The 18780-nt window shown below is 46.4% G+C and overlaps 1 protein-coding gene and 1 long non-coding RNA gene across 5 annotated transcripts in view; one reads left to right on the forward strand and one right to left on the reverse strand.

The window, feature by feature from the left end:
- Window positions 1-17571, forward strand: part of HLCS (holocarboxylase synthetase) — a 222032-nt gene extending 204461 nt beyond the window's left edge. For all 4 annotated transcript variants that reach the window (XM_078452801.2, XM_078452798.2, XM_078452799.2 and 1 more), the window contains 5 exons: window positions 4369-4436; window positions 6127-6287; window positions 11965-12079; window positions 14245-14458; window positions 15922-17571. In XM_078452801.2, coding sequence (XP_078308927.1) covers window positions 4369-4436; window positions 6127-6287; window positions 11965-12079; window positions 14245-14458; window positions 15922-16093 — 730 coding nt within the window. In that variant the 3' untranslated portion in view covers window positions 16094-17571. The remainder of the gene's footprint in view (window positions 1-4368; window positions 4437-6126; window positions 6288-11964; window positions 12080-14244; window positions 14459-15921) is intronic.
- LOC145715742 (uncharacterized) lies at window positions 17022-18424 on the reverse strand. The gene is made up of 2 exons (XR_014138162.1): window positions 17802-18424; window positions 17022-17396 (listed from the first exon to the last, which is right to left on the reverse strand). It is a non-coding gene; the product is annotated as an uncharacterized LOC145715742 (long non-coding RNA).
- Window positions 18425-18780: the final 356 nt, after the last annotated feature.

Genomic DNA, 18780 nt, shown 5'->3' on the forward strand with positions numbered 1-18780 from the left:
TCAGGAAACCTATTTTGTAAAATATATCTATGTGTATTTGTTTAAAAGGGGGGGAAGGTCTAGGAGAATATGCACTTTTAATGAGAAGAGGGACTTATTTTCTGCTCTGCACTTTTCTGTATTTTTTTTTTTAAATGAATACACTCCTCAAAATAACCAGAGCTAATATTGTGGTATATTTCTTTTTTTTTTTTTTTTTTTTTTAAGTTTTTTTTTTTTTTTTCAACGTTTTTTATTTATTTTTGGGACAGAGAGAGACAGAGCATGAACGGGGGAGGGGCAGAGAGAGAGGGAGACACAGAATCGGAAACAGGCTCCAGGCTCCGAGCCATCAGCCCAGAGCCTGACGCGGGGCTCGAACTCACGGACCGCGAGATCGTGACCTGGCTGAAGTCGGACGCTTAACCGACTGCGCCACCCAGGCGCCCCTTAACAGTTTTAAAAAGGGTATTTTAAAACATCTTTTAGAATAATGCTGTATATAGGGTTTTGCGTCATAATTTAATCACCTGAAGGAGTCCAGTGGATATTTGCGTGTATCACAGATGGCTACATGATAGGTTTTCATGTGAGGATGCTATGATTTTTTTCATTCCTTTATTGATAGACTGTTCATATTGTTTCGGATTTTCACGTAAAGCTGTGATGAATAGTTGTGCCCCTGAATTATTTTGTTTCTCTGTCTGAATACGCCTTAGGATTTATACCTAGAAGGACAGTCACCAGGTCAGAAAGCATAAAGTTTTTAAGGCTGATTGCTTATGAACAGACTGGTTTCACGAATTTCTACTTCTTAATACTATCAAATAAGCTTTTGCTCATAATAAAACGGGTGCTGTTGATAACTCTGTCTTATTTAATTTTAAAGCAGATCTTTTAGTTCTTTTCTTGGAAATATTGATGAAGAATTAATTACAAATATTATATCTAAACATAAAAGCCATGGTTTTTTTGCCAGAATTTTTCAGCATAATTTTTTTAATGTTTATTTATTCTTGAGAGAGAGAGAGACAGAGCATGAGCGGGGGAGGGGCAGAGAGAGAGGGAAACACAGAATCCAAAGCAGGCTCCAGGCTCTGAGCTGTCAGCGCAGAGCCTGACGTGGGGCTCGAACCCACAAGCAGTGAGATCATGACCTGAGTCTAAGTCAGATGCTTAACCAGTTGAGCCACCCAAGTGTGCCAAATTTCAGCATAATTTTTAAAGGTGACCAGTCATCTTAAAGGAAAGTTTTAAAATAAAAAATCATCCTATAACGCCTAATAAGTAATAAAGCCTGAATAAATCTCACTCCGTTTTCTGTGAATTTTACATAGTTGGAATAAAAGTATATGTAGATTTTTGTATACTGCTTTTTAATGTTTTTATTTATTTTGAGAGAGAGAGAGAGCAAGTGTGTAAGCGTGTGCTCAAGCTGGGGAGCGGCAGAGAGAGAGGGAGAAGAGAATCACAAGAAAGCTCTGTGTTGTGAGCACAAAGTCTGACATGGGGCTCAGCCTCACAAACCATGGGATCATGACCTGAGCCGAAATCAAGAGTCAGAGGCTTAACTGACTGAGCCACCCAGGCGCCCCTGTATACTGCTTTTTTATTTAGCAGCGTGTTGCAAGCATTTCTTTCGTGTTACCACATACTCTTCATAACCACCCTATTTAATGGGAGTTATTCCATTGACTTCATGTACCACAGTGTACTCATTTCCCTATTGAACACATGGGCTATTCCCACAGTTGTATAGCTCTTGGTAAATGTGGACTGACTGTTTCCTTAGGTTTGAATCCCCAAAATGGATTGAATGGGTCTGAATTTAATTTAATTTTTATTCCTTAAAGATTTTCACACAGGTTCATACCGGCCTGTCCTCTAGATCAGTCTTAATTATTGAAGCTTTATTCCAACGGTGAAATTCGGGACGTTCCCGTTGGCCGAGCACCCACGAGGTGCTGTGATGTCCTTAGGAACCGAAGTGGTCACATTTGCAAAGTGACCTTTTGAGGTCTGGATGTTGGAGACTCCAGAGAAGAGTAGAAAAACAGAGCGCTTTTCCGGCATGCCCTGCCAGTACCGAAGTGAGTGCATTCAGCTACCACTCACAGAAACCTTTTATTCCACAGCCTTCGCAAACAAGGACAGAAAATATACAGCAGCAGGGGCATAATCATTATGTAACCTCATACTTTTTTTTTTCTTTCTTTCTTTCTTTTTCTGTTTCCTTTTGTGAGAACATCATCAACTCAGGATGGAAATGCATTTATGGTACCTCCTTTCTGCTAAAGTAAACTCTAGCGGCTTCATTTTCTGAAATGCAAAATTCGCGAAGTTCATAAATGCTTCTTTGTTGACCGTAAGCCGTGTGGTTTGGCCCCCAGAGTTATCTCAGATAGCACAAATAAATCTGGCGGCCCCTGGTTGTCTCAGACCGCGTATTACCTCCTTCCCTCGTTGTCTCCCTCTTGCAGAATTTCCTCCTGGCCTTCAGCTGCACAAACTCCGTCTTCTCATCAATATGCCCTGTTAACTGCTGCCAAACCTCCAGCAGTCGAGTGCATATGTTCCCTTAATCATCTCTCTTTGTTCTAGAAGTCTGTGTTTGGTTTCTAAACCTCCCCCATCCCCTCGCCTAATTCCACCATCACCAGCACTGGCTATCAACAGGACCGTGTTCTGTCTACGTGTTTATTTAAAGAACATCCTAGATTGCCTGCCATTGAGAGAGCTTTTGCAGTCTGCTCACAATGTGCTAAATCATCCCCCCCCCCCCCGCCTACTCCCCTAGAAAAGGTTGTTAGCTGCCCCCCACCGCCACCAGAACCCGTGGCCTTTGGAGCCCAGGTGAGGGGTTGCCGGAACTTTCTGGAAAGCGTGAAGTCCTGAGAAGACAGTGTTACCTCCCTGCATGGACAGAGATCCCTTCTCTGTTTTCCGCTGGTCCAACCCAAGAAAAGGACGCTTTATTCTTGGAGCCCAACATTGCATAGGAACAGTTGGTCTCAATGGGTTATTCATGGTGTCCAAGAGAAATACTTCTGGAGCTGTGTTTCATGTAAGATGGAAGGTGGGCTTGGCACGTCGACGCAGGCGGCCTGCTCTCTGGGAGTGCCCTGTGCCTGTCAGACCAGCCGGCCCCCACCCAGTGTGGCCAGGCTCTTCTTAGCAAGGAAAAGGGGTTTTCCGGGCCCCTTGCTACTGGGGTCCGCGCACATCAATGCCAAAGTCTGCCGGCCATGGTGCACAGAGAGACACTGTGCCGTTTCTCTACACTTTTAAGTGTGTTTCTTCTCTTACCATCTGTGGAGGCCCACCCCCTTCCCTGAGCCCCGATCGTGGTCTTTCTTCAGGGCCCTTTCTCCTCAGCACCTGGGGAGCAGGGTGCTATGGAACCTTGGAAACTGTTATTGGAAACTTCATACAAATACCGTCTCTCCATCATCCCTCCTCTCACCTCTTCCCTCTCCCGAAAGTACTTCACAGAGCCAGCAGCTGCACCCACAGTGGGCAAACCTGATTTTTGCTTGGTTTAGTACATTCGACCATGGGCCTTGCCCCCTCGGTACCTGGTCAGCAACTCCTGGGAACGCAGAGGAAAGTCTTCCTCACGCAGAGTTAAAATATGTAGAAAGTGGCTGGGAGGAAATTCTCAGTGTGAGGGATTTTTTTTTTTTTCCCTCCTTTCCTTTTCTGGGGGAAAAAAAAGGTTAATATTGACTCATTTGGTGGAGATATAAGGCACTTTTCTACCTATCCCCAAAGGGAAGTTTGTATTCTTTTAAATGAAACCATTTTAAAAGCAGAACTCAAGCCTAAAATGATCCAAGGTTCTCCGGAGTTCTCAGAAGGTGTAGATTTATTTACTATAGTTAAAACATAATTAGTTCTCAGGGGATAGTGTATCTTTTAAACGGCTTTATTGCCACCATATTGGTTTTCTGAATAATCAGAAACTTCTGTTATGATTATGTTCTAGTGTTCGGACAGAAACGCACCGTAAGTAGAAACAAATGTCAGGAACTGCTAGTTGTCACCCAAAGAAGGGACACCACATCAGAGTGGGGAAGAAAGAACTTGGTAGGATATTCCAAAGAAATAGAATCGAGCAACGTCTTAAATAAACTAAGAGCTCAGGCAGGTACACAGCCTTTCCCCACCCCAATCTTGTTTGATTAAATGGTGTTTTCTTGGGCTCTTCTTCCTTGTTCCCACTGCAGAGGCTGGGAAGGGGGTCATTATCCCTCGAAACCTGGAAAATGGCCCTTTCTTTCCCCCACATGCTCGCAAATGAGTGCAAACAGGGTCCCTTCTTGTGTGTGAGCTGTGGGCTGCCCTATCATGTCCCTGTTCTGGCTGACCAGTCTTTCCCACCGTTTGCAGGTTGATGTTTGAGATCCCGCAGGAAATGGGGTTAATAGCCATCGCAGTCCGCCAAACACAGGGCAAAGGTCAGTCATCTTTTGTTATCGTTTCTGCTGTTTTGTTTTCTAAAATCTGTGACTCCTGTGTCCAGATTGCCAATGGATCATGTGTCCTGATCGCGGAGGAGACGCACATTAGAAGTGCTTGTGTTCACACCCCCTAACATGGAGGAAGAGGGCGGGAAATTGATCAGAAGATTGAGCCTTTTAGTACAATTAAAAGCATTCTCTCAAACTGAGATGGTTATTAATCACTGGATGTTCTACTGGGAATTTTTTTTTTTTGTTTGTTTATTTACTTTTGAGAGAGTGTGAGCAGGGGTGGGGCAGAGAGAGAAGGAGACACAGACTCCCAAGCAGGCTCCAGGCTCTGAGCTGTCAGCACAGAGCCCGACAGAGGGCTGGAGCTCACAGACTGCCAGATCATGACCTGAGCCGAAGTCAGATGCTTGACCGACTGAGCCACCCAGGCGCCCCTGGGGATGGTTTTAACATTCAGTCATCTACATCTTGTAAATTCCTCTTTCTGACACATTCTAGGCATTGCAGTGTGTGAATCATGACTGTGTTATAGAGACATTTACTTGCCTGAAGGTTCTCTGGGAGGTGCCTTCTGTGTCCCTATTGAGCGTCACACAGAGGAGGCCTTCCGTCTGCCAGCCCCCACCCCGGCTGCCCTGGAAATTCCATGCAGCGGGCGCTTGATCAGTGGTCAGTGCCCGTTCACAGAGTGATCACAGAGAAGCCAAGGGCTGCTCAGAGCTTCCGCCACCTGCTGACCCTCGGAAACCAGAGCCCGCATCCTCCCAGAATCCACTTGGGGTCCAACCGCAAACAGATTCCATGCTTGGTGGTCATGCAGGAGGTACTTGGCCCTCGCCCCTGCTCCAGACAGCACCAGGCCAACCCAAACGTGCTTGTAACTCTCAAGAGAGGCTCCTTACGCCTTTCTCAGAACGAGCAATGAAATAAGAAATCCACTGTTTCCCACTTCTTTCCTTTGAATATGTCTTTTGAACATAACTCAAAGAGAAAATTCATTTTATCCAAAGCCGGGGGGCTCAATATGGTGGTTTAAATAAAGGACATAGAAGGACTTTGATTATACCTCTCATTTTGATCAGTTTATTTTCTTGGCTTCTGTTTTAGGAAAAAATAGTTCAGAGAGTTAATGCTAGGGCTTACTTTTTAAATTCAACTTCCTTTTCCCCCCCTTATAACAGTGAGATATAATTCACATCCCATACAGTTCCCTCATTTAAAGTGTACAATTTTGGGTTTTTTTAAATATGTTCACAGGTTGTGAGACTATCACCACAATATAGGTCACTTCTAAAATGTGGCTCCCAGGACTTCTCCTGGACAGGACAGACCTGGCTCATTTTCCCCACTGTTTCTGTTTTTGCCTGCATGACCGTATGGAGAAAATTAAGCTGACAGTCATGTTCAGACCCTGTAAGACTTTGAATCATCAAAGCCTAAATGATATGCTCACTGAGGCTGAACATTCTGCTACTTATCAGAAACTTGTTCAGCAACACAGCATCAGATTTTAAAAAGCTTCTCTGTTCTTGAGTTAACCCTAGAATCTCCAAGCATCATAATCAGTCTGGGTTGATTGCACACGTGGCTGCTCGGCCCATTTTCTGGCTCTGTGTGCATCTGACTCTGTTCGCATGGCGACGTGGCCACTTTCCTGATGGGGCCTGTGTTCCAGGGCGGGGATCGAATGCTTGGCTGAGCCCCATGGGATGCGCCGTGTCCACCCTGCTCGTCTCCATCCCGCTGAGGTCCCAGCTGGGACAGAGGATCCCATTTGTCCAGCATCTGATGTCCCTGGCCGTTGTGGAGGCGGTAAGGTCCATTCCTGAGTACCAGGTACGTGCAGCTCCTGTGTCTAACATCCCCGCCCTGCGCGTACATCCCAGCTGATAAAGTCGGTATATGGAGGATGTGTCCGGACAATAGCTGCATATAGAGTTGCAGCCTGCTCTTTGCAAAGCTGGGCGGCAGAGTGTTCTTGGAGCTTTGAGAGTTTGGAAAGCACCAGCAGCTTTTACAGCGGCGTGAGGCTCGCCAGATGTGTTTCTTTCCCAGAGCTTCCTTTCTGTGCTGTTGTCCAATTTATCAAGCATCTTAGGGCAAACCTCTTTTTATTTATCTTTTCCTTTAATTGAAGCCCATTGGACGGGATGGGCCATTTGTGTTTTCTGGTGAAAAGCCTTATCTTAGAGACCTAAACAACCTTCTCATTTCCCACCTTCATTTTGCACAGTCACTGTTGGGCAGAGCAATCCTTTGTCTGTGGCCGCCCAGGTTTAACGTGCAGGTTCATTTTGGGGTGTTGCTCCCAGCTCTATGGCAGGGGTGCCTGCTTCGTCATTACCATTGGATACTTTCGTGTCACTTATTAAGGAGACAAGAGACCAGTGCACACAGTCACTGTATATCCTCTTCCTCAGTTTTCCTGGACGAATTTCACATGAGTGTAAAAAGGGAGTTCCCGGGGCACCTGGGTGGCTCAGTCCGTTAAACATCCCACTTCGGCTCAGGTCATGATCTCACGGTTCTTGAATTCGAGCCCCGCGTCAGGCTCTGTGCTGCCAGCTCGGAGCCCGGAGCCTGCTTCGGATTCTGTGTCTCCCTCTCTCTCTGCCATTTCCCTGCTCGTGTCTGTCTGTCTCTCTAAAATAAACTTAAAAAAAATTTTTTTTCAAGGGTGTTCATCCCCAGGCTCCCTCCCACCTACAGTCTTATGTCAGGCTGAAAACAATTATTGTATTAACTCCTGAAGTCAGAGGCTAAGATCATGACTTTCAGTGGGGCCTGTCCTCATGTTCAACAGGGAAGCCATCATCTCCAGCGCCCCTTAACCCCCTCTAATGTGGTCATGCCGTCATGGTCACTGTGTGTAGGGCTGGGGTATGTGTTTCCCAGGCATGCACACTGAAGTCCCAGGCATGCACACTGAAATATGACATTTATTACCAGGTATTCAGCACACTTGCTGTCTGTATCTGAAGGGCTTGGGCTTAAGCTACAGATTTTCCACACCAGCGTTTCTCGCCGTCGGCACTGTTGACATTTGGGCCCCACATCTCAGGTGGGAGGCCTTCCTCTGCAGGAGGTGGGACAGCATCTCTGGCTGCTCCCACTAGGTGCCAGCAGGATTCCCCGCAACCTTCACAGGTTCAGCCTGCAGCCCCCTGAGCCAGACGTCTCCCCTCGTAGAAGGCAGTTGAGAAGATAAAGTTCTGTTGGGAGGTCGGGGGCGGGGGGGTGCGGTATTTTTAACCCTAGCAACAAGTTTGTTGGTCTTAGGAAAATAAATGAAAATTTAAATTTTAAATTAGCCTGGTTAGCTTTTTCTTGGCTTTGATTTTGACCTTGTAGCCTCACCTGTTAACTTAGCGAGCATTCTTTGAGTGCCTGCCTTACGGGAAGGGCTGGGGGCAGCGGGATGTGAGGTGGGCAGCCCGCCCTCAACAGCACACCTGATGGGTGTTGTCCCTCATGCTCCTTCTTCTGTCCTGTTTCTGTAGTCACGCAGCCCAGTCTCACCTGCGTGATGTGACTTTGGTTTGGGATTAGATGTATTCTTCCTTTATTTCATTTTCAGTTTTTACTGAGATACAATTGACCATGTAAGTTTGAGGCGCACAGTACAATGACCTGACCTACTTGTGAAGTGGTTACCCCAGGAACTTGACACCCATCACCTCCTATAGTTCCTAGAAAACATTTTTTTCCCCTTGTGATAAGAACTTTTGGGATTTACTTTCTCAGGATTTATTTTAAAAAAGGTTTTTTTTTTTTTACAGTTTATTTATTTTGAGAGAGAGAGAGTGCAAGTGAGGAAGGGGCAGAGAGAAGGGGGAGGGAGAGAATCCCAAGTAGGCTCCATGCTGTCAGTGCAGAGCCCGACACAGGGCTTGAACCTACAAACTGAGATCATGACCTGAGCCCAATTAGGATGCTTAACTGACTGAGATCAACTCAGGTGCCTCTCAGTATTTATTTTTAACAGAGTTCATTTAGCTTACACAGTACAAATCCAGGATGGTTGAAATAGGCCCCAGTTACATAGAGTTTGCCTTTTTTATATAAAAATTTTAATGTTTATTTTTGGCGGGGGGAGACAGCGTGAGCAGGGGAGGGGAAGAGAGAGGGAGACACAGAATCGGAAGCAGGCTCCAGGCTCTGAGCTGTCAGCACAGAGCCCGATGTGGGGCTCGAACCCACGAACTGTGAGATCATGACCTGAGCTGAAGGCGGACGCTTAACTGACTGAGCCACCCAGGTGCTTCGTACAGTTGGCCTTTCTTACATCTTTGGTCAGATGTCACCATCAGCACACAGATGGTGCCTGTCTCCCTGGACCAGAGGGAGTGTCACGGAAATGCCCATTACTCCTTCCAGAGCTTGCAATCCACTGCCTACCATCCCTCCCACTGTTTCTTCTGTTTGCGAGGTCCCCGCCATGCCGGGTGCCTGTAGTCCTCCACCCTCCCCTCCCCTCCCCGTACCTGGAAGTTCTGTTTGCCCTGGGAGGCCCTGCTCCGATGCCATTCCCGGAAACTTCTAGCTACAAACTCCCTCCTCTAACCTTTTGGTGTTTGGAAGGTCTGAGCCACTTTTATGGTTTCTCCCGTGGCTCGCTCTGGAGCAGTGTTATTTATGCTTCTGGTTCCATCTCCTGTAAAGGAACCAGCTCTGTGGATGAAGGAGTAGTTTTATTTTGATCCCAAAGAGCCTAACATAGCACTTTGTACCCGGGAGGCCCGCGGCAGCTGTTTGAATACGTGGTTGAGATAGTATAAAAATAAGCACGCGGCCTTTCTCTTCGATGAAATAGATGCCGTAGTTTCCCCGCAGGAGAAGCCACGATTCTGTAAGCCGCCATTGACCAACTAGACCTGAACGTGTGAAGTAAATCAGGAACCCGGGAACGGGGCCAGCGCGGAAGCAAGCCGCTGCCCACCTACCGCAGGAGCCGAGCCTGGGCAGGGACCGTGTTGGGTACATGGGGGCCTGGGAAGGCGAGAGAGGACATGCGAGAGTGACCAAGGCCAAAGTCTCCAAGCTACAGATTTTCCACACCAGCGTTTCTCGCCGTCGGCACTGTTGACATTTGGGCCCCACATCTCAGGTGGGAGGCCTTCCTCTGCAGGAGGTGGGACAGCGTCTCTGGCTGCTCCCTCTAGGTGCCAGTGGGATTCCCTCAAGCTGTGACAACCAGATGTCTCCATCTGTTGTCTCCAGCATTGCCCAGTGTCCCCTGGGGCAGGGTAGCAGAATGGCACCCTTGCTCCGGCCGCCATGGAGATCCCTGTTCTAGACACGAAGGATTATGAAGCTCCCTCCCTGTCAGTTACAGGTCCCGGTGCTCATCCCCACGTCTTCTTTATGCTTTTGTTCCTTTGTGCTTTTGCATTTCTCCTCTCTGCCTAGAGTGCCCTGCAGGGCAGAACAGAAATGTATTCCACTGGCTGAGATGCAAAGAAGGCCTTGTTGAAGGGAGAGAAGGAGATTTCTTGGAAGCAGCAGGCTCTGTAGCACAGTATTAAGCTCCCTGGGGGCTTGGTGTCAGAAAGCCCTGGGTTTGGGGGCACCTGAGTGCCTTGGTCAGTTGAGTATCTGACTTCGGCTCAGGTCATGATCTCATGGTTCGTGAGTTCAAGCCCGCATCGGGCTCTGTGCTGACAGCTCAGAGCCTGGAGCCTGCTTGGGATTCTGTGTGTCCCTCCCTCTCTCTCTGCCCCTACCTCAGCTGGCTCTCATCCTGTCTCTTAAAAAAGTAAATTAACATTTAAAAGGAAGGAGGGAGGGAGGGAGGGAGAGAAGGAAGGAAGGAAAGGAAGGAAGGAAGGAAGGAAGGAAGGAAGGAAGGAAGGAAGGAAGGAAAAAAAGGAATGGGAGGGAAGGGAAAGGGAGGGGAGAGGAGGGGAGGGAGAAAAAGAATCCCAGCTCTGCTGCATCTGAGTGTAACTGCAAGCCACCCAGGCAGTCTCTCTCAGCTTCAGTTTCTTCCTCATAAAACAGGGACAAAACTAGTACCCCCTGGGGGGCTGGTGTAAGTAACGTAGGGACTAGGGCTGAGAAGGGGCTCTGGGTGGTACTGGCCCTCAGGGAAGGAAGCGAAAGCACTGTGGGATCAGAGGCCATCAGCTACCCTGCAGTCTTTCCGTTTTATTTGCTGAGGGTCTTTCTTTCAGCCTCATATATCCCGATTTCCTTCTTCTCCCCACACGTGGCACAACTTGGCTGCCACCCCCGGCCCAGGAGACCTGGCAGCTCCAGCACCCACCGGGTCTCACCCGGTCTCTGTGCGCCCACTTAGGAGTCCCGGCAGGAGGTGGGGGTCTGGGTGGCCTAGCTCAAGGCGGTGACCGGCACCGTTCCGCTGCGATCGGGGCTCAGGCAGGGTCGCCCAGGGTTGCCTCAGGATAGAGACGCAGTGAGCCACAGAACAAATCGTTTCTGTTAACTGCTGACTGTTGGCAGTGTTTTGAGATCCTTCCGTAATAATTCAGTGAACCGTGTTCCTACCCTGCATCTCTGTAGCATTCTCCTTGAAACATTTCTACCCACCTGTTATGATATTGGCTAATTTAGGGCATCTTTTCTCTCTCGGGCATGAGCTCCTTAAGGGAAGAGAACCCAGAAGTATTATTCTCTCCCTGCCCCCAACCCAGCACACAGTAGGTGCTCACTGCTGGTGGATTTTGGTTTCCCGGTGCATGTAAGTTACGTTTGCACTATACTGTGGTCTAAAAAAGCAATGGACACGCCTTAACTAAAAAATATTTTACTGAGAGAGTGCCTGGGTCTCAGTCACTTAAGAGTCCAGCTCTTGGTTTTGGCTCAGGTCATGAGCTCACGGTTTGTGAGTTTGAGCCCCGCATCAGGCCCTGCACTGACAGCCCAGTGTCTGCTTGGGATTCTCCCTCTGCCCCTCCCCTGCTCATGCACTCTCTCTCTCTCCCTCTCTCTGTCTCTCAAAATAAGTGAAAAACTTAAAAAATATATATTTTATTGCTAAAAAATGCTAACCATCATCTGAGCTTTCAGTGAGTTGTGCTCACTGATCACAGATCACCATGATAACCAAATAATGAAAAAGTTTGAAATGTTGTGAGAATTCCCAAATTGTGACACAGAGACGCGAAGCGGGCAAGGGCTGTTGGAAAACGCTGGCACTGATCGATCAGCTTGCTCCTCTCAGGGCTGCCGCCAGCCTTCGGTGTGTAAAACACACAGTGTCTGTGAAGCACGATGAAGACATATGCCTGTACTGAGATAATGAACAGTGCTGGGGTGTGGGGAAAATGCCAGAATTTATGCCAGATATGTTCTTTAGGTCTCTCCCAGCCCCAAGGTGGTCCTTTCACACTGGATTGTCCCAAAGATTAGCTGTCAGAACCAGAAGAGAGGTTGAGATCCCATGTTCCATTAGATTCGAGAACATCCTGCCTATCTTCCTTTGGGCTAGATGACCTGTCCTGAGCCCTTTGTGTCCTGTGCTTGCTTGATTAACGCACAGATTTTCCTTTAGGATATCAACTTACGAGTGAAGTGGCCCAACGATATTTATTATAGTGACTTCATGAAGCTTGGTGGAGTTCTGGTTAACTCAACGCTTTTGGGAGAAACATTTTATATACTTATTGGTAAGCTTTTAAAGCCCTTTCCTCCACATTTTTAGATTAATAAAAGCAAAAATAAAAATGGTTTATACATGGCTACATTGGGGGGAGTGGATTATCATATGGGATTACTTTTTCTCTGAGTCCTAAGTTACAGAACACAATATGTATGCAAAACAAGCCAGATTGGTTGAAAGCCCTTCAAGGGGTTTAGCGTTCCTGTCTATGGCCATGGAAACCACCAAACTGGTATCACATCAAACAGGTTTTTTATTACACCTCTCCACGTGCCCGCTTCTTGTTGAATTAGAAATGGTGAAAATAAACATTTGACATGCCATTTTGTAATAAGAAAAGAAAGTTAATTTCAAGGATGGGTCTCCTGGTGGTCTGGCATTCTTAATGGGACCTTCCCAGGCCATGAAAAAGTTGCGTTCTTGTGGACCTTCAGAAGAAGCTCCAGGCAGGTCAAGGTGGGGTGAAGAATCCTGCTTCCCTGCAGCGCACCCGCATCAGGCGAGGAGGTGGGTTCAGAAACGGTTTCAGAAATTCTTAGGCTCCTGCTCCTCCGAGCATCGGCTTCTCCCTAATGTCCAGGAGAACTCAACATTCAAAAATTAGTACTGGACAGAAAACACATGACGACGTGTTAGAAATGCCAGCCAAAAGATGCAAAGCTTAGGTTTCCAGCACTGCTACCAAACTGTTTCATATCGTCCAAGCTCTGCTTCCCATTTTTAAATGTGTTAATGAGGCTAGATGTAGATGTTCTGAAGTAGGGCCCATAGGTATCAATGGGGCCCAGGGATGGCCTCAGGGAGCTAAGGAAGTCTGCCATTGGGGGCGGGGGAGGAAAGGGAACATGTTCCTCTGGGGAGAATTCATAGCTTTTGTTAAATTCTTAAGGCCATGGGAGGTGATGGGGGGAGGAAAGATTCAGAGTCACCAACAAGGGTACTCTCTGGTTCTTAGAAAGGTGTAGCCGAAGTTGGCACTAGTCAGTGTTGCTATTTTCCCCAGGACTTGGAATTTTCTGAATATAACGGAGATTTTCAGGACTGTATACACATACTCTAATGCCTCACCCTCCATGCTGTGTGTGTTGTTGAATGAATGAACAAATGAAAAACTGCTGATTCTGTCCCTGTTGCTGTAGTTATGTGTTTTTTGTTTCCAGATGTAATTTATATTGCTTTGTATTTTAATAGCCAGTATATTAAAAAAAAAAAAAAATCTGAGGCCAATCAGTCTTTCCCTTCATGCTGAAAATGGCTCCGAACATTTACCAAAGAATACTGCTATTGTAAATGTCACCATTCTATCTGAGGCGAGTATTTGGGGAATTTTTTCTCAGAGGCACTGAAAACAAGATAGTCTCACTGCTTCATTCTTGCCGTATTTCATTTCTTATTGAAGACCTCTTTGAGGTTGATTCAGGGCCCTGTTGAAAACTGAGGTTTGACTTCGCTGAAGACTTCCAACTCTCCCAGAGAGGATGGTGATATTAAGTAACAGCAGAGACAAGCCTGTTCAAACCCCGCTGCTGGTAACTCGCTCTCCCGAAGCTGTGGTTTAGGAGCCTGTAAAAGAGCCACTGAACATGAGTTGGCCCCTTGCCAATAACGTAACCCTAGCACCAGAGACTTCCAAGGGTAAAGTATTAAAAGATGTGTTCTAGGTTTATGCCATGACCGAGGTTTGAAATCTCTGAATCCAGAGTTTACTCCTTAAGACCTGAATAAAATTCTTTATTTTCAGACATGTGTTCTGTTACTCAAGTCGGAAAAGAAACAAGAAATTTTACTGTATATTGGGCTCAGGGCAGACCTACGCTTCTTGGCTCGACCCCGTGAAGGATCGTTTCAGAGGCCAGTCTAAGGAGCTCGGTCCCGTTCATAGCTTCCGTTTAATCGAATCGAATCTGCCTTTCTTACCCCAACCGGTCTGCAGTAAGGTTGGGGTGGTCCCAGCTTGAACAAGGATAATAAAGGAAGGATGAAAAAAGGAGACCGGTCCCAAAGAGATAAGTCATTCTTTAAGTGGCCAGAGATAATAAATTTGAAATGAGGACGAGGAAGCAGGGGGCAGGGGATCCAGGCTGTAACTTCTTCCAGGTGGTTGAGAGGAATGTGTGATCCTCCCAGTACGATGAGCTGCTCGCGTTTTTCAACCGTTTACTTTTGTTGCAGGCTGTGGATTTAACGTGAGTAACAGTAACCCCACCATATGCATCAATGATCTCGTCACAGAATACAATAAGCAACACAGGGCAGAGCTGAAGCCCTTCAGGACCGATGATCTCATCGCCAGAACTGTGACCGTGCTGGAGAAACTGATCGACGCGTTTCAGGACAAAGGGCCCAATGGCATTCTTCCCCTTTATTATAAGTATTGGGTACACAGGTCAGTGCTGGCCCGTCTTCACTCTTTTAAAATGTCTTCGTTCAATTAGTAGTTCGCTATCTTAAAACAAGAAACTGAGCACAGGTCTAGATAACTATTTTTTCCCTTTCTGATGGAGAAAAAACTGGCGGACACTATTTTGAGCAAGTTACCATCAGCAATGCCAGGACGAACTGGCATCCCGGGTCTGCTGCGGATGGGATGCAGCGAGAAGGACACAGCATCACCGGAGAGTTTTCCCGCATGTTTATTTAAATCGTAGAACATTCTAGATATCAACAGTTTTCAAAGCAAGATCCCCCAGGGGCAATAGCATCCTCACCTGGGAACTTGTTAGAAATGCAGGTTATTCTCAAGTTCCACCCTGGGCCTCCTAAATCCGAAACTCTGAGGCTGGCCGAACACTCGAGCACAATTCATGTTTCAACAAATGCTCCAGGGGATCCACACGCACCCAAAGCTTGAGAGGCACTGGTATCTATCAGCAGGCCTCTGTGCTTCAAAAATGTTAATGTCCTCTAACACAAAAAAATAAAAAGAAGGTGGGAGATTTGTTTGACATTAAAGAGGACTAAAGAGGCATGACAATAAATGCAAGATGTGATTCATAATTAGATCCTGGATGGGAGGAAATAGCCACAAAAAATATTAATGAGACAATGGGGAAATTTAAACATGAACTATATATTAGATGTTATTATACCAAGATTAGACTTCTTGAGGGTGATAATGGTATTTTGGTTTTGTGGGAGATTGTTCTTAGGAGGTACATCCTGAAGTATTTAAGTGTGAAGTGTCATGATGCCTGCAACTTATTTTTAAACGTCAGCAAAAAAGCATGTGTGTGCACGAAGAGAGAAAGCAAATATGGAAAATGTTATCAGTTGGTGTGAATATAAGCGAAGAGGGAATCTGAGGTTCATTGTACTATTTTTTCAACTTTTCTGCAGGTTTAGACTTCTTCCAAATAAAGATGAGTGGCGGGGGGAGGGGAGGGATCCTCTATTTTAAAAACTATTTACAAGGATGTAACTCACCGCAGGTACGTTTGGAAAATATTAAAAGTAGCATTAGAGCGACTTTAACTCGCAGGCGATGCCACCCAGCTTTGTTTTATAAAATTAGCTTCCCAGCTCAGTTTCTTTTGCCCCAATCTCAGCCAAGAAAACCTAGAGCTGCACAGCGGTTCTTAGAAGTGCTGGGGGGGGTCAGGAAGTAGGTACACATCATCCTCTGGATGAGCAGAATGAGGAGAAAGTCCGAACTTTCTGTTGGAATTGCCATCAACCTGATTATGCTAGTAGTTTATGAAAACAGTTCATGAGGGACCAGTGAGAGTCCGAGCATCCTACCCTGCCCCCCCGCCCTCCCGAACCCTTTACCCAATGGGTAAGTACTTAACCACCTGTCTGTAGACACTGTGTGACATTTCCCAGTGACTGTCTGCTCTTCTTCATGTACAGTGGCCAGCGGGTCCGCCTGGGAGGCCTCGAGGGCCCGGAGGTGTGGATAGTCGGCCTAGATGACTCTGGGTTCCTTCAGGTTCAGCAGGAGGACGGCGAGATCGTGACAGTGCATCCAGACGGCAACTCCTTCGACATGCTAAGAAACCTCATCATCCCCAAACAGCAGTAGCCCGAGCCTGGGGTCACTGTCCTGGCCGCTGGGCAGTGGGAGGGTGGGCGGAGCCACTGCATCAAACATTCCGGTTCAATTTCTGCTGCCTTTCCTAGCCCGAGGAGCTGGAAAACGGATTTAGAGTTGTAGGTGGATTTTTTTTCTCCTTCCAGTTAACCTCCTTAATTCCTTAATTTTGTTCTGTCTGTTGCCATTTGACTTGGTGTCAGAAGATGTTCTGGGGGGTAGCAGAAGATTTAGTTCAGATAAAGCACTACCACAGGTGTGAAATCTTTCTCCCCTCTTGGGCTTGGATGTGTGTTTATTGGCCCAGAAGAAAAACACAAAAAACACAAAAGTTTTTATTTGGAAACAGCAATGGAATAATTCAGATGTTTCCCCAGTAGCAGAGACCTTCACTCCCAGACTATTAAAAAATAAATCAAAAAAAGCTTCCAGGCCCAGACCAGCAATGAGGTAGAGGGTTGGTAACACTGTTTATGAGCATCCAGGGAGGTGTTTTGCTAGAGGAACACTGGCAGTTCGTTGTTTTATTATTATTTTTTTTTTTTTGTCCATAAGGAAAGAGAAGGTAGATTTCTGAGGGTTACTCTGGACCCACTGGTTTGTGGTCCAGTCACAGTGCCTAAGTGGCTGCAGAGATGGGTGTCACTGGCAGGCTGCAGTGACCTTGGAGAGGAAATCAGTTACTTGCTTGGACATTAATGTATGAGCCCTCTTTTCATAAATTTGAATTTACTGCGTATCCTGAAGTGATGGGATCAAGTTCAAGAGCCTTAAAGTGTTGATTAGGCCTCGTGTGAATGTCGGATGGATGACTGGGCCCTAACAGCTGGAGACGAAGACGCATTCATACCACACACAAGGGAGGCTTTGGGGCTTTTGAAATGTGGCGCATTCCTGAAAGACGGTTTGGTGCACAGAGAACAGAAGGACATGGCATTTTATTTGTAAGCCGTAATTTTTACCCCTCTTTTCCTAAATTGCTAAGAAAGGAAATACGACTGATACTGAGCACCCATCGTCTAAGAGGGAGGGAGGGGGTGTGTGTGTGTGTGTGTGCACGCGCGCGTGTGTGTGAGAAGCTTTAAAAGAAGATGTTCAAGATCTGATGCCCTAAAAGTCTCCATGGAAGAACAAAAGAAAGGAAACCTTTTGATATACGTTTGTGATTTCCAGATGTACTCCGTGCTCTTTCCATGTAACTCCTATCTCCGTTGAACTTGTGAATCACACGCATTACTTTTCAGCCTTAAAAGGCCAGTTTTTGTCCACTTTTCTCTCTTCCTGCCAGTCCCATCTGAAATTAGTGGAAAGAAAACTTGATGGAGCTCTCAGCATTGAACAGAATCCCTTTATTACACACTAGCACGGTCTTTACCCAGCTTTACTTAGGCTAATTCCAAAAACTTGGGGTTTTCAGTATAAAATGTGTCCACCTTTAGCCAGGCACAGCCAGCACCATAGGAAGGGGGGGGGAAATAGCATGTTTAGTTAAGCACAACAACCCAATATGTGTTTTTGGAACTGTAACTTTTAAAAGAACTTCAGAAGTAATTTTTGCAAATAAGGCTTCAATTAGAATTATTTTTGTCAAAAAAAAAAAAAAAAATGCTTCTCTCCTAAGTGTCTAAGTCTTCTTTTGGAATTAGTGACAAGTTTAAATAAAAACCCACACCACCCCAAAATCACCAGATGAACTCACCCTTGAGAGGGCATCTGCAAAATATCATCAAGAGGAAAGATCTCCCCGCTGATGCTGCGAGTTTCATTTCTCAAACTTTGTAATATAAGGCAAGTCCTCTCTCAGAGCTGCCATTGTTACTGTTTGAATTTCTTTGGGGGGTTCTTTAATGAAAAACATGCTACGTTTTGTTTTTAGCTGAAGTCCTATTCTAGATAGTTCTGCTTTGGGGGAAAAAAATGTTATCATTTCATTTCCTTTCTGTAAATTAAAACTAATGAAGTGTGGCCATGTCAGCGCAGATGGAGATGTCCCGGGCATAGACCACTTTGCCTCTGTGCTTTTAAGACTGTTCTTTCTCGTGTAGTCACCCAGTCGCCTTGAGGGACACGAAGTAGACTTGAAGCAGATGCTAGGTTTTCCGTAAACCCGATTTTGCCTCAGATGAACCAAAGACTTTTGAAATTCTGCTTCATATAGAAGAGCTGAATAAAAGCATTTTACTCGTAGCTATTAGCGTTAGGGAAATTATTTACTTGCTACGCGACACTCATGGATTTGAGGTCGTTTTGTGCACCTGACGGTCTCTGATCTCAAGGAGCTTTAAAGTCTTAACGGAAACTTTGCATTTTCTTCATAATCTTGAAAACATGGTAACTGAACTCAGGATTGGCGTGGGCTTTCCGGGCATTTGATTGGCCCCCGCGTGTGGAGGCTGCACATTGATTGGCCCCCGCGTGTAGAGGCTGCGCATTGATTGGCCCCCGCGTGTAGAGGCTGCGCATTGAGCATCTTACCTGGTTTTGTAAAAGACCAGACCCCCTCTCTTCCCGGCTAATGGCAGATTTCGGAGGAAGCCGTGGAAAAGCATCCCCGAATGTGCACAAGGAAGTCTTCCCTAGGACTCGTGGCCCACGCCGAAGCAACACCCCTTGATGCTGGGCCTCCTGGCAGCATTCAGGGGGTGTGGGCAAAAAGTCCAAGGATTCGTGTCTGGTCT

Source organism: Panthera onca, chromosome C2 (assembly GCF_046562875.1).
Source record: "Panthera onca isolate mPanOnc1 chromosome C2, mPanOnc1 haplotype 2, whole genome shotgun sequence".
NCBI classification, from domain to species: Eukaryota; Metazoa; Chordata; class Mammalia; order Carnivora; family Felidae; genus Panthera; species Panthera onca.